This window comes from Eurytemora carolleeae, unplaced genomic scaffold (assembly GCF_000591075.1).
Source record: "Eurytemora carolleeae unplaced genomic scaffold, Eaff_2.0 scaffold1327, whole genome shotgun sequence".
Classification (NCBI taxonomy): Eukaryota; Metazoa; Arthropoda; class Copepoda; order Calanoida; family Temoridae; genus Eurytemora; species Eurytemora carolleeae.
Window position 1 is genome coordinate 1 of NW_019397287.1, and position 13,174 is coordinate 13,174.

Sequence of the window (13,174 nt, forward strand, 5' to 3'; positions counted from 1 at the left end):
ATCTTACCTCTGTTGTCTGACTATGAAGCAAAGAGGAGAGGATATAAATAAGAAAATATATTCTTAACATGATCTTTCAACAAAACATTTTGCCTGAAATATTTTTTTATTGTTTTATTTTTATTTATTTGATGAAAGAAGAACATAAATGTAGTTTAATCATTTTCTTGTAAAGTAATGCTAAAATCCTTTATTTTGTCACTTATATATTTGAAATATAATTCAAGGCATAGTTTCCACTCTTCCCTTACTTAAACATGTTTCCTTTCATTGAAGGGACTGACAACGTAATCAAAAGGACTGACACGTAATTAAAGGGACCGACACGCAATTAAAGGGACTGACAACGTAATCAAAGGGACTGACAACGTAATTAAAGGGCCTGACACGTAATTAAAGGGACTGACAACGTAATCAAAGGGACTGACAACGTAATTAAAGGGACTGACACGTAATTAAAGGGACTGACAACGTAATTAAAGGGACTGACAACGTAATTAAAGGTACCGACACGTAATTATATGGACTGAAAACGTAATTAAAGGGACTGACAATGTAATTAAAGGGACTGACAACGTAATTAAAGGTACCGACACGTAATTATATGGACTGAAAACGTAATTAAAGGGACTGACAATGTNTTGGAATACCACAAACATTGTTTTAGTTGGAATACCACAAACATTGTTTTAATTGGAATACCACAAACATTGTTTTAATTGGAATACCACAAACATTGTTTTAATTGGAATACCACAAACATTGTTTTTATCGGAATACCACAAACATTGTTTTAATTGGAATACCACAAACATTATTTTACTTGGAATACCACAAACATTGTTTTAATTAGAATACTACAAACATTGTTTTAATTGGAATACCACAAACATTGTTTTAATTGGAATACCACAAACATTGTGTTCATGTAATGATACCACGCGGAACAAAGACGATATAGAAATCGTCACTTGATTCCCATGTTTACATTGGGGCACCCTGTCTTTATCTGAGTAATAATGATATGGATGTCGTCATAATTCTGCAATTCATTTTTAAAGAAAACCAAAATTTAAAATAATCAATTTTCATACAGACAAACAAGAATATCTTTGTCATTTTGTCAAAGGCCAAATCTGCAAAGTGTTCTAATTTAAGGGAAAGTGCTCTTATTCAAGGGTATATATTTTATAAATTTTCGCATTTTCGCGAGCGAACGAAATACGAAAAAATGCGAAAGGTCTGCGAAACGATTTTCCTTTTTAGCTTGAAACCCTATGTTGAACCAACCATATTATATGGTTAATGAGAATCTTTTTTGTTTATACTTGATTTCATTTTCGAATAAATGATGATATCCTTATTTTGAAAAAGTACCGCATTTTAACTAGTGGCATGATCCGTTTTGGAATATATCCTGATTTGAGACATTTACTCAAATTCAAATTAATGTCATAACAAGACAATTTGTTTAAAGGGATAAATTCAAACAAAATAAAACTATTTTTTTTAATTAAACATATATTTAAAATCAATTAGCAATTATTATATTAATATAATTTTGTTCTTACAATAAAATAAAAATACGGAAAATTTCTGATTTGAAATACAAGAGATTAACAAAAAAGTGGTTTATTACGTATGTTATAAAAGTTATTTTTGTTTTGAATTGCGAATTTTACTCCACAAAACGAGAATTGCTAAGATGGTTGTTCTAATTCGGGATAAAATCGAAAACAGAAAACCTAGCATTTTCTTGAAAATTTTTCCTTTTTAATATTGATTTTAGAAAATGTTTCATACTGGCAATTGTTGTCCTTGTCATGCTTAATATAATACTGCGGTTATACTTTCTACTATCGACCTATGCTCTCTATATGGCCATAGAACGGGATTATTAATACCCAATCATTTGTTCCCATTCCGAACACCTCTTTAATGTTCCCTGCATTTCTTTACCATCAATCAGCTTTTAATTAACAATAAAAATTTGAAACCAAATATATATTGCATACACCATGCTCCTAACCACCAGCGCAATAAATTCTTGCAATTATGAAATTTGATTTCCTTCAAATATTTCTTTACAAATATTTTCAAGAATTGTGCATGGTTCACAAGTCACAATTTCACGAAATCGGTTTATGAAATACATAAATCATGAAATACATAAATGCTGTTCGGAAATTTCTTCCGTAACAATTTGGGCTAAGTTTTATCGTCCAGTAAACTTTTTTTCAGCATGTTACACGTCTAGCTCTGTGTATGCATCTAGCTAGAAGTTATTTTGAAATTTAGTAAAACAGGTTCCGCCCTGAATTAGCAACTGCTTTATTTATTTAATTATTCTTAACAACCTAAGAAAAGATTCCGTTAATTGATTAAAAAAAATGGAAACCCTATTTGAAAATATAAAATTTTTATAAATTTGTGTGTTTTATGTTTAAATATTTGATGAAATGATTGTGTTTACATGACTAGAGCTGTCTTACAACTAGAGATATGTCTGTGGATATGGATTGTTAATCAGGGAATTAGAAACCCAGGGACTTATCTGTCACAAACCAGGTCTACTCTTAACATTTTGTTATGAAATTATTGTTAAAAAGAAACTGATAATTCGCCACAAAATCAATTTTTATAATTTTTCATTTCAAACTTGATTTTTTGCTGAATAAAAATTATTACACCATTGCGGTGCTTAAAGATTTATAGTTTAGAAAATTAGATTCGCTAATTGAAAAAATATGTGGATAAAAATAAAAAAATTTTAGTTTTTTTTGCTAGTAATCAATTTCTTTGTTTTTGAATGAACAGGTGGATATAAAGGAGCAGTCCCTTTAACTGCATTATCTTCATGCATGCTGATTTCTACACTCAACAACATAGGAATCAGAGCAAGGAAATTAACAAAATCAGGAATTATCTATATAAACAAATGTTGTGCCAAGATAATGTTTCCTTTGACAAATTAAACATTATATTTTTTTTTGTCTAGAACGAAAAAATGCGGCAAGTTCTGTATATATAATTTCCTTGATATATGTAATTCCTAGGTTACAACCAACCATAACAACAAGACTGCATACTCAGTTCAAATACCAGTCTTTGCCACAAGTTCTGATTTTCTAATCCCTATATCTTTGCAACCAAATGTTGTGGACCTTAGGTATTTCAAACTTAGGTATTTCTGCCAAGACTCATTTCCTTTGTCTTTGAGTTAATAGTCTAATTTGAAAATACGCAAATCCCAATTCGGTTCTAATAGTTTAGACTGGAAACTAAGCTTTAAATTGCGCTCTCAAGACTCCTCTAACGGACTACATATAGGAGCTAAATTATAAGTTATCTATAAATAAAGAAGTAATCTCTGTTTTTCTCTGTTTGTTTGTTTTCATGTCTGATCATAGCTCAGGAACCCCATGACCGATGTGTCTCAAATTTTGTTTGGGGAACTTAGGATAATCACGGAAATGTTTTCAGCTCGGTTTGGAGATTCAAAGTAATAGGGAAAAAAGTTAAAATCGTAATTTAAGACCAAGCGCGGATAAACGGTGGGAGTAACTTTAAGTCCTCTTGTGTATGTATATAAGAGAAAGAAATATTTCTGGTTTAATAATTTCCAGGGAAATCTGGTTTTAACTTCAGTTCACCTGTATACGATCATTAACATATTTGTATGTATTGGCCAGGAACTAGTTTATACTAGAAATCATAGATTGAGTGTTATACAGGGTGTCCCATTAAACATGGGAATTTAGCATTGTAATTTGTAATACCTAATTTTAAGGGACATAAAAAGCTACTTGAAAAATTGAAAATATTTTAAGGTTTTCAAGACCCTTCCCGCCCCTCTTCTAGCAACATTTTTCATATGTTTAAATGTTGCTTTTCAAGTGGTTAATTGTATTTAAAAAGGGGGAGGGGCTTCATTCACGGACCTAAACTTATAATGGCAGGGAACGCCAAATCTTAAAACCTGTAAATGCAACTGAATAAATTTAAACAGGATTTATATACATTATAAATGTATTTCAATGTAAACTCGAGGTTTATTTCAAGTACCTGTAGGGCTTTATAAGCAGCTAGAGCAAGCTGTACAGTATTGGAACAGTACACTACGTCAAATGAATCAGGTCCAAGGAGTATGGAATATGATAGAGAAGGGATCGAAAGGCCCGTCCTATCATATGATTATACATGCTTTGTAGAAGGTACTCCATTTGAAACAGAGTTTTAAAAGGTCGTCATAAAAAAAATTTTAAATATGGTTTTTTACTATTCAATTTCAATAGAACCGATTTTTATATTATAAAAAATACGTTTGTGTTGCCAATATTTGTTCACCCCCAAAAAAATGTGTTAGTTTGGTGTTATTTAGCCTAATTTGTTCTCTGTTAAATGTATACAATAACCTATTCTGAATGTATGCGGTATTTGTACATTAGACAAATATTTCTTTTCTTGTTCAAATGAAGTACCGCATGCAAAGCAAATTTAATCATATGATAGGGCGGGCCGGTTCACACCCTTTTCCATTTTATTCCATACCCCTTGATCAGGCCCTTTTCAGAAGATTGAAGTGATTTATTGTCTTTCTTTCAAATTTAATTTAAGTTTGTCTCAGACGAAAATCACAAGTTTTCATTTGTAGATAAAGATTTAAAATATGTGCAATTCCAAATATTAAAAAAAGGGATTTTTTATCAAAATGTTTGCAAAACCTGAATGTGAAATGCTGACTGAAGACGTTATTTAGGCATTAACCCTATACAGGCTGGGGCCTGCATGCGGGGGTCTAAATCTAAACCTAAAGGCATGCTCATTGAAGAAAAACGCTTTATATAGTTTGAGTGCTGGGGAGATTCTAAAAAATATTTTATTTCTGACACATATTTCTACAGCAAAATAGCTTTAATAACAAAAAAGTTTGGGCAATTTTAGATTTTTTAACACAGACCGGACCTTTAACCGCCCTCTGCCCTTGTCTTTGCATTAAAAAAATAAAAAATGAAATCCTTCATATTTAACATTATTTAAAAGTTAAAAAATATTAAATGATGGCGTCAAAAAAAGAGTGCTATAGGTAAAAAAAATAGAGGGTCAAACGTCAAACGCCCACCCCCCCCCCCCTCGTCTGTTTAGGATTAAAGTACTTCTAGATAATTGTCAGAAATAATGTCTTCTGTTATCATAAAATTAATAATTATAATTTGGCTTTAACTGTATTCTTGTTAAGTCATGCTTTTCCAACCTTAAAACTTTTTCTTGATTCTTTTTTCGTTGACAAGCTCTTTAATATTTTACAGATTATTTTCTGAGGTTTTGTTGAATTCCTTAGAATGAGATCTTTCAGTTCCCAGAAGAGAAAACCGGTTTATTTTCTCTAACATTTTTATATGTAATTAGTTGAAGTACAGGATGTAAAGTGTAAATTCAAATTTTATAAACTTTGATTCATGTAAGATACACCAGGAACCCAAATATCTTTGTTTACATAAAGGTGTACTGCAAAATGTAAACACACTCAGGCAGATTTTTGTCAGTACAATACTGCAATACATTATTGTTAAACAAGATTTAGGGTTTTCAGTGTATCTTTTTGCTTGGGTCTTTTTATATAATAAAGCTATTCGTTCAGTTAGATATTCGCTTTCGCTGGCCAAATTACTGAACTAAATTGGCTGCATTTTTGTTTGGGAACCCATGGGTATCGGAGGGTTGACAAGGAGGGGTGACAAGGCTAAAAAAAAATTTCCACGGGTAACCCTGGGCACTGCTAAAACCATGATATAAGATTAATCGCAGGTAAACGGCGGGAGTAACTACTATAAGTAACCAGGGCAACGCTGGGTAATTCAGCTAGTTTTCTAATAAAATCCATGAAACTCTAGAACTTACTGGTTCAAAACAATTTTTCCAGCAATTTCTTGGTTTACTTGTTATTACATTAATGTTTAAAAGATTACATTACAAAGAAGCTGGGCTAAAATGATCAGTATAATTTTGTATATTTATAACCTTTCTCCGTATATGATATAAAGGAGAAAACTATGATGATGATTTTACAGTTTCAGTATCAACACTATACCTGGATACTACTGTGTTCTAGTTTATATTTGAAACTACATTCGGAGATACAAGGGTACAGGGATACAGGGATACAGGAGTACAAGAATACAGGAATTCAGTGATATAGGGATATACAGGGATACATAAATACTGAGATACTGGAATCAGGGATACATGGGTTCAGGGATATTGGGATACAGCAGTTCAGTGATTTGGCGATAAAGGGATACATGGAATAAGGCATACATGGATTCAGGGATACGTGGATTCAGTAATACAGAGATACTGTAGGATACAGGGATAAAGGAATAAAGTGATACAGGGATACAGGGATACAGGGATACAGGGATTAAGGTATACAGGGATAAAAGGATACAGGGATAAAGGGATACAGGGATAAAGGGATAAAGGGATACAGGGATAAAGGGAAACAGGGATAAAGGGATACAGGGATAAAGGGATACAGGGATAAAGAGATACAGGGATAAAGGGATACAGGGATAAAGGGACACAGGGATAAAAGGATACAGGGATAAAGTGATACAGGTTTATGGGGATACATTTAAACGTATATCTCTATTCTTTTCATCACTTTAATTATATTATCGCCATCTCGCAGTTGGGGAACTCTAACACTTTCTCGCTATTGAAACGGACCATTTAGGGGTAATGGGCGGATTTAACTCAACAGAATGATTTCTTCCCATGCAGAATTAATAAAGTAAGGAAGGATGGTTCAGTGGTTTCTATTCTATATAAGGCTGAAACCACTCACCTTGGGAATTGGGCGGTTTTATATAAAAACAGAAACAATTCACCTTAGGAAATAAGCGGTTTTATAAGACAGAAACCGCCCATTTGTCAAAATGGGTGGTTTCTATAAGGCAGAAACCATCCACCATTACGGATTAACCCGACATGGTCGGTTAGAAGGGCGAGAACCTGTTTCAGAACCTAATTTGTCTAGTAATTGTATAAAACTATATATAATGTCCTTACACTGTATTCTAATTCTGCAATATTTTCTTTCAGACAATGTCAAATATATCAACTAATATTCAGGTACAGGTACAGGTACAGGTACAAGTACAAGTACAGGTACAGGTACAGGTACAGGTACAGGTACAGGTACAGGTACAGGTACAGGTACAGGTACAGGTACAGGTACAAGTACAGGTACAGGTACAGGTACAGGTACAGGTACAGGTACAGGTACAGGTACAGGTACAGGTACAGGTACAGGTACAGGTACAGGTACAGGTACAGGTACAAGGTACAGGTACAGGTACAGGTAAATTAAGTATTCTGTTTCTAGATATTTGAGTTTGAATCCAACCTGCTGCATAATGAATATACACCATTAAGTAAGTATAATTAATAATTAATATGATTTGAAAATGTTCACAAAGTTTTCAGTGAGATAAGAGTCTTCTACTAATATTTCAACGCTGTAATGTATGGTGTCACAATAAACTTGAAAATTTAGAACTATTAACTTGTATCCGATTTATACGACATTCAATCTACGTGGATTTCATGGTTCTGTCAATATTTCAGAAAGCTGTGACTTTCGATCACAATTTGTCCCATTTTTTATAATTTTCTGGCTTTTTTTAATATACTTTTTGTCGGCATATACGTTTTGAATGAAAAAGTATAGAATAAACAAATTCATAAGTCTTAAAGGGACCGTTCACTTATTTGGGTAATTTCGGGGTAAACTATATAACTTATTAGCAATTGATTGGTATTGGTCTTACTTTTCAAAGACAACTGTGGCCGGAGAAAAACTCAAATTTTAGTATTTGATAGCTAACACATAATGGCATTGAAATATGATAAATCTAAATTTGTTTGGACTGTTGTTGCTGAAAAACGTCTAGTATAGTGTTTCAGACAAAGGGACCGTCGCTTTGCACTCGAATTCTGAACAAAACATCGACTTTTTTTGTAAAGTGAGACTAATACCAATAAACAGCTAATGGGCTGTTTTGTTTACTATGTAATTAACCAAATGCTTCTCCTCGGGGTGAATGGCACAACCTAATTATAATACCACTAGCCTTGAAGGGCACTTCGCGCCCATCTTCTAAATTAATTGTGAACATGTTCTCTTCGTGTTCATCGTAAAACAAAACAAAAATAATTCGCGGATTTTCACAAAAAATTTCGTGGATTTTCAAAATGTTCAAAAATTTAATGAAGATCGAATTTTGATGGAGACAAATATTTGAAATTTTGATCATTCATAAACCTTCCCTGGGGTCCATAGATGTCCCACAAAAAATTGGGCCCGATCGGTTCAGCCGTTTTGACGTTTATTGGATACAAACAGACAAACAAACAGACAGACAAGCCAAATTTATATATAGATAGATATACCATAATCAAAGCAACAAATGAAATAAACAACCTACTTTTGAGTTTTACAAAATAAGATGTACCTTTTTGAAACTTCAAAACTATCAAGTTACTGAGAGATTTTTCCAAATTTAATCTTATTAAACCCAACTAGATCTTTCCAAATTTCAATCACGTCAAAATGCTGAAAATGAACATAAAATTGAAATATTTTATGGTTTTTATCATAACTTCTCTAACGAAAGAGCAGCTATTGAGAAGAAGAAAAATGTTTTGAATATTCAATATGTATTTTCTAACAATCCAGTGTATTTATAGATATGTTACACTGCAAACTAACCAGGAGGAGAAGTTCAATTCAATTGATATTACTGTTGAGACTGTGTAACTCAGTTGCTTCTATACAGTGATAACCAGAAAACTCTGGAATAGTAAGACGACTTTGAGAAACAAATTTTAACTTTAAAAAGTTCAATAACCATGAAATACAGCAATTGTGCAGTGTAAACAGACCCATTTCACAAAAAAAAGTAATTTTATGAGTGTCTGGTAAAACTATTTGCTTTGTAACACCATCAAATACACTTAAGTATTGCTGTGATGTCGTCTTCCTATTCGATTGTTTTCTGGTTATCACTGTAGTTCTGATTTTTGTTTGACGCTAATGTGTCAGATAAGCAATTTCATACGGTTATATATTAAAAAAATACAGTGTGAGTCAAAAAAAAGTGTGATTTACGACTCCTGGTAAAAAATTGTACCTTTTTTGTGCAACTCTCCTGAATGGTGTTTTTTTTTTCAATATTTTTGAAAATTTGTAATTTTCTTATTACAATTTTGCGAATTTCCTTTGATTCATTTTTTCAATCTTAAAAATTTTAGGTTTCGATAGAAACAATTTATATACACATTTTTGCTTTTTTTTGAGAGAAAAAAGGTTCGCGGATTTTCTTTTTGGACCATTGGAGTACCAAAAAAAATTACAAATTTTCAAAAAATATGAAAAAGATGAAAAAAAAATTCTATTCGATTTTTTTTATTCCTTGGCAATGCCGGGCAATTCAAATTTGATCCGAATGTTGCCATTTAGTTCCCTGTATTAAATACTAAATTTGATTCTAGAATATCAGAGAATGGTTGAAAATGAACACCTAATATTATCAAGTAGATACAAAAGGTATATGTACAGTGCTAATATTAATAAACCAGAATAGTTTATTTATTGATTGACGGTTTATAAGTCGTCTTTAAAATGCAGCATTCATTCCGCAACCTAATTTGAGAAGAAATAAATATTTGAAACAATAATCGCAACATAACTAAATTTTTTACACTTCCAAAATGTGCTTTCATAGTTACCGGAGATACTAGTGATTTCATTAAGAATGAGACAATTTCATGCTATTATTTATCCAATTGAAATCTTTAAAAATTGTGAATATTGCTTCATCTAAAATATTTATAAATGTATAGGCGCCGCTAACGTTTTCTAAGGTGAAAGACAATTTTAGTCTTCAATCAATTATTAAATTATTTCAATTCAAAGGAACGCATTTTTTTAAAACCTTGGAGGAGTAAATTGTTCCCCTTTCCTTGTTCTAAATGTTGGGTACATGATGTCCATCATTGACGAATCTCTTCTAAATTGATTGGTTTAAAAAGAAAAATAATTGGAATAAAAAATGTATTTTTTTAGAGATTCTGGATACAACAGTTGCTCCTCAGCCGGAGGATTGGGGATATTTTCGTTTTTATTATTCCTGGTAATATTTGTAAACAATCAATATTCCTGGTAATATTTGTAAACAATCAATATTCCTGGTAATATTTGTAAACAATCAATATTCCTGGTAATATTTGTAAACAATCAATATTCCTGGTAATATTTGTAAACAATCAATATTCCTGGTAATATTTGTAAACAGTCAATATTTCTGGTAATATTTGTAAACAATCAATATTCCTTATAATATTTGTAAACAGTCAATATTCCTGGTAATATTTGTAAACAATCAATATTCCTGGGAGCATTTGTAAACAATCAATTATCTTGGGAGCATTTGTAAACAAACGATTATCCTAATATTTGTAAACAGTCAATATTCCTGGTAATATTTGTAAACAATCAATATTCCTGGGAGCATTTGTAAACAATCAATTATCTTGGGAGCATTTGTAAACAAACGATTATCCTGGGAGCATTTGTAAAGAACAATATTCCTGCTAACATTGTTAAGCAATACTATGCCGGGTTACATTTGTAAACAATAAGAGTATTAAATAACAATGTTCTTGGTATTTGTGAAAAAAGAATATTATGATCCTGGTTACATTTGTAAGTAATTGCTACCTTTGATACAAAATTAGCTATTTCTATCCAGGTGAACTTGCTAGATATTAAATAAAGAAGTTAGCTATGTATAACTATGTGAACTTGGTAACCTTTAACATGATGTTAGCTATTTCTATCAAGGTATACCTGGCAAGTCTATTGAACACACTGGCTCAGAATATGATGTTAAATATTATGATCAACGGCCAAGCAGTTTCAATCTTTCAGGTTATTCATAAATATATATATTTTCATATATTTACATATAGGGCTGGGCACGTTTCATTTTTTTTAATTGCCTTTTGGTTAACCCTATTCCTGCTGGGGGGGGGGCGGGTCAATTTGACCCCCCCTGTAGTTTTTTTTTACATAACTCAAAAAGTATTGGTCTGAGGCTGTTGAATTTTCTGACTTTTCTTACATACCCAAAGCCCTCCCTTTGGGCCTAAAACCGGGCTTTAATACTAACTGCCTGAGTCCTCAGGCACACTGCCTGAATGACTGCTTTTGCCTGTAATAAACTAAATCTTTGTTTTGACCCACTTTCACTTGTCAGATTTTGATAAAATTTAGCTTTTTGGAAAGCCTATGACATAAGGAAACGGATTGCACAATTTTTGCGAAAAAAAAAATTGCAAATTTTTTGCAAACGACCTGTCAAAGGAAATTTGCAAATTTTTAGTTTTTCTTGAATAAAAATCAGGTTATTTAAAATGGCATATATTTGAAATTGCATGGTCAAGGGCTTTTCAAAAGTGTATAATTTTTATTTTTTGGACAAATTTTTTTTTTTGCAAACGTTTTTACTATATAACTGGATTTTGCTATAAAAAATTCAATTTTTGCAAATTTGCAAATTTTTTTGTAGATTCTAAGAGTAGAGCACAAGAGCTTTCTAATGATGTATCATTTGTCATATTTGTGCATAAAACATGGGATTTAGAGGGGGGGTCAAATTGACCCCCCCCCCAGCATATCCTGGTTTTCAAGTACCCCAGCAGGGATAGGGTTAACGGTAAGTTCCAACCGTTTTCAAAATAAATCTCAGGTAGCCAGGTTAGTTTTAGAGGGTGGTTAAATTGAAACATCGTTTCGTCAATAGTATTTTTCTTTCGTTTTTTAAGTTACTATACTGTTAGTTAACGATCCATTTCATTAACGGTGTTAACGGAAAATTTTTAAAAACGGTCTATTACAGTCTAAATGGCTTTAACGATGCAAAGCAACAAAAAGAATCGGTAACGGTTTATGAAATTGTTAACAGCGCATTAAGGTTGTGAACACAGTAGACGATATTTAAAAACATCAAAACACATAAAAATAAAGACAGTTTTTTTTACAAGTTTTAGCCGAAAAAAAAAAAATTCAACAGTTAATTTTTTTAAACGGCTAATCTGTTTCATTAATGATTTAAAAATTAACGGTTTTTTGCCGTTTCTTAATGGAATCTTCTGTTTATTTTCAAAAACCTTAGTTTCATCAACTGTTTTCAGCCCTATTTGAAACCGACTTTAAACTAATGCAATCAAAATATTTTGATTCAAAAAGTAGTCAATTCAAACATAAATTTTTTTAAAAACATGATCTTTTTTTTTAATTATCTGAGAGAAATTGCCTGCTATCAAAACGAAAATAAACAGAAAAGATCATTTCGGAAGATAGAGAATTAATAGAGAATAGATATTGACACTCCATTTTCCAATTGGATTGAAGAAACCTTCTTGTTTGTCTTCAATTGTTTGTCTTTAATAGTTCTAAATATTTAGGCTATTCTGATGGCACTTCTTGGAGGAGGGTTTACAAGCGTTACAAATGTAAACACAAACAACAACAACAATAACAATAACAATAACAACAACAATAATAACAACAACAACAATAACAACAACAATAACATGAACATGAACGGAAGACGATTTATGAGAAGTCTGGAGTTTTCCAAGTCAATGAATGAATATGAAATATTACGATGTATTTACGATGAATATTTATAATGTTATATTTTTTATACACATTTTTTATCGTGCAGTATTTTAATTTTACTGCTCAGTGTATATGTTTTCTGAAGAATATTATTGTTTTAATAAGAAACAAATTTGTTCTTGTAGAATTGGTGCATTTCCAAACATAATCAATGCCCATTAGTATCCATGAAGAAAATTGGGCCTGATCGGTTGAGTCGTTTTGACGTTTATTGTCGGATTCAAACGAACAAACAAACACACACACAGACAAACAAAAATAAGTAACTATATAGTAGAAGATAGATATATGTATTTTATTAATAAGTATAAGTACAAAGCATAGTACATTTTTTACATAATAAAACAGATTGAATAAAAAAGGCATTTTTAACTGTATCTTTCCTAATATGTTTCTAATTTTTCTTTCCCAGACTAAATAAGAATC

General features: G+C 31.6%; 1 protein-coding gene across 1 annotated transcript; it reads left to right on the forward strand.

Moving 5' to 3' along the window:
* Nucleotides 1-7,365: 7,365 nt before the first annotated feature.
* On the forward strand, nt 7,366-13,012 carry LOC111713282 (myb-like protein W). The gene is made up of 5 exons (XM_023488117.1): nt 7,366-7,436; nt 9,556-9,610; nt 10,130-10,196; nt 10,907-10,993; nt 12,532-13,012. The coding sequence occupies exons 2-5, from the start codon at nt 9,567-9,569 to the stop codon at nt 12,757-12,759; spliced, it is 426 nt and encodes a 141-aa protein (XP_023343885.1). The 5' UTR covers nt 7,366-7,436; nt 9,556-9,566; the 3' UTR covers nt 12,760-13,012.
* Nucleotides 13,013-13,174: the final 162 nt, after the last annotated feature.

Coding starts and splice junctions, on each gene's coding strand:
- LOC111713282 (XM_023488117.1), top strand. CDS start 9,567: ATGGTTGAAAATGAACACCTAATATTATCAAGTAGATACAAAAG. Junction 9,611..10,129: donor TTATCAAGTAGATACAAAAG/GTATATGTACAG, acceptor GTATTTTTTTAG/AGATTCTGGATACAACAGTT. Junction 10,197..10,906: donor TTTCGTTTTTATTATTCCTG/GTAATATTTGTA, acceptor ATTTCTATCAAG/GTATACCTGGCAAGTCTATT.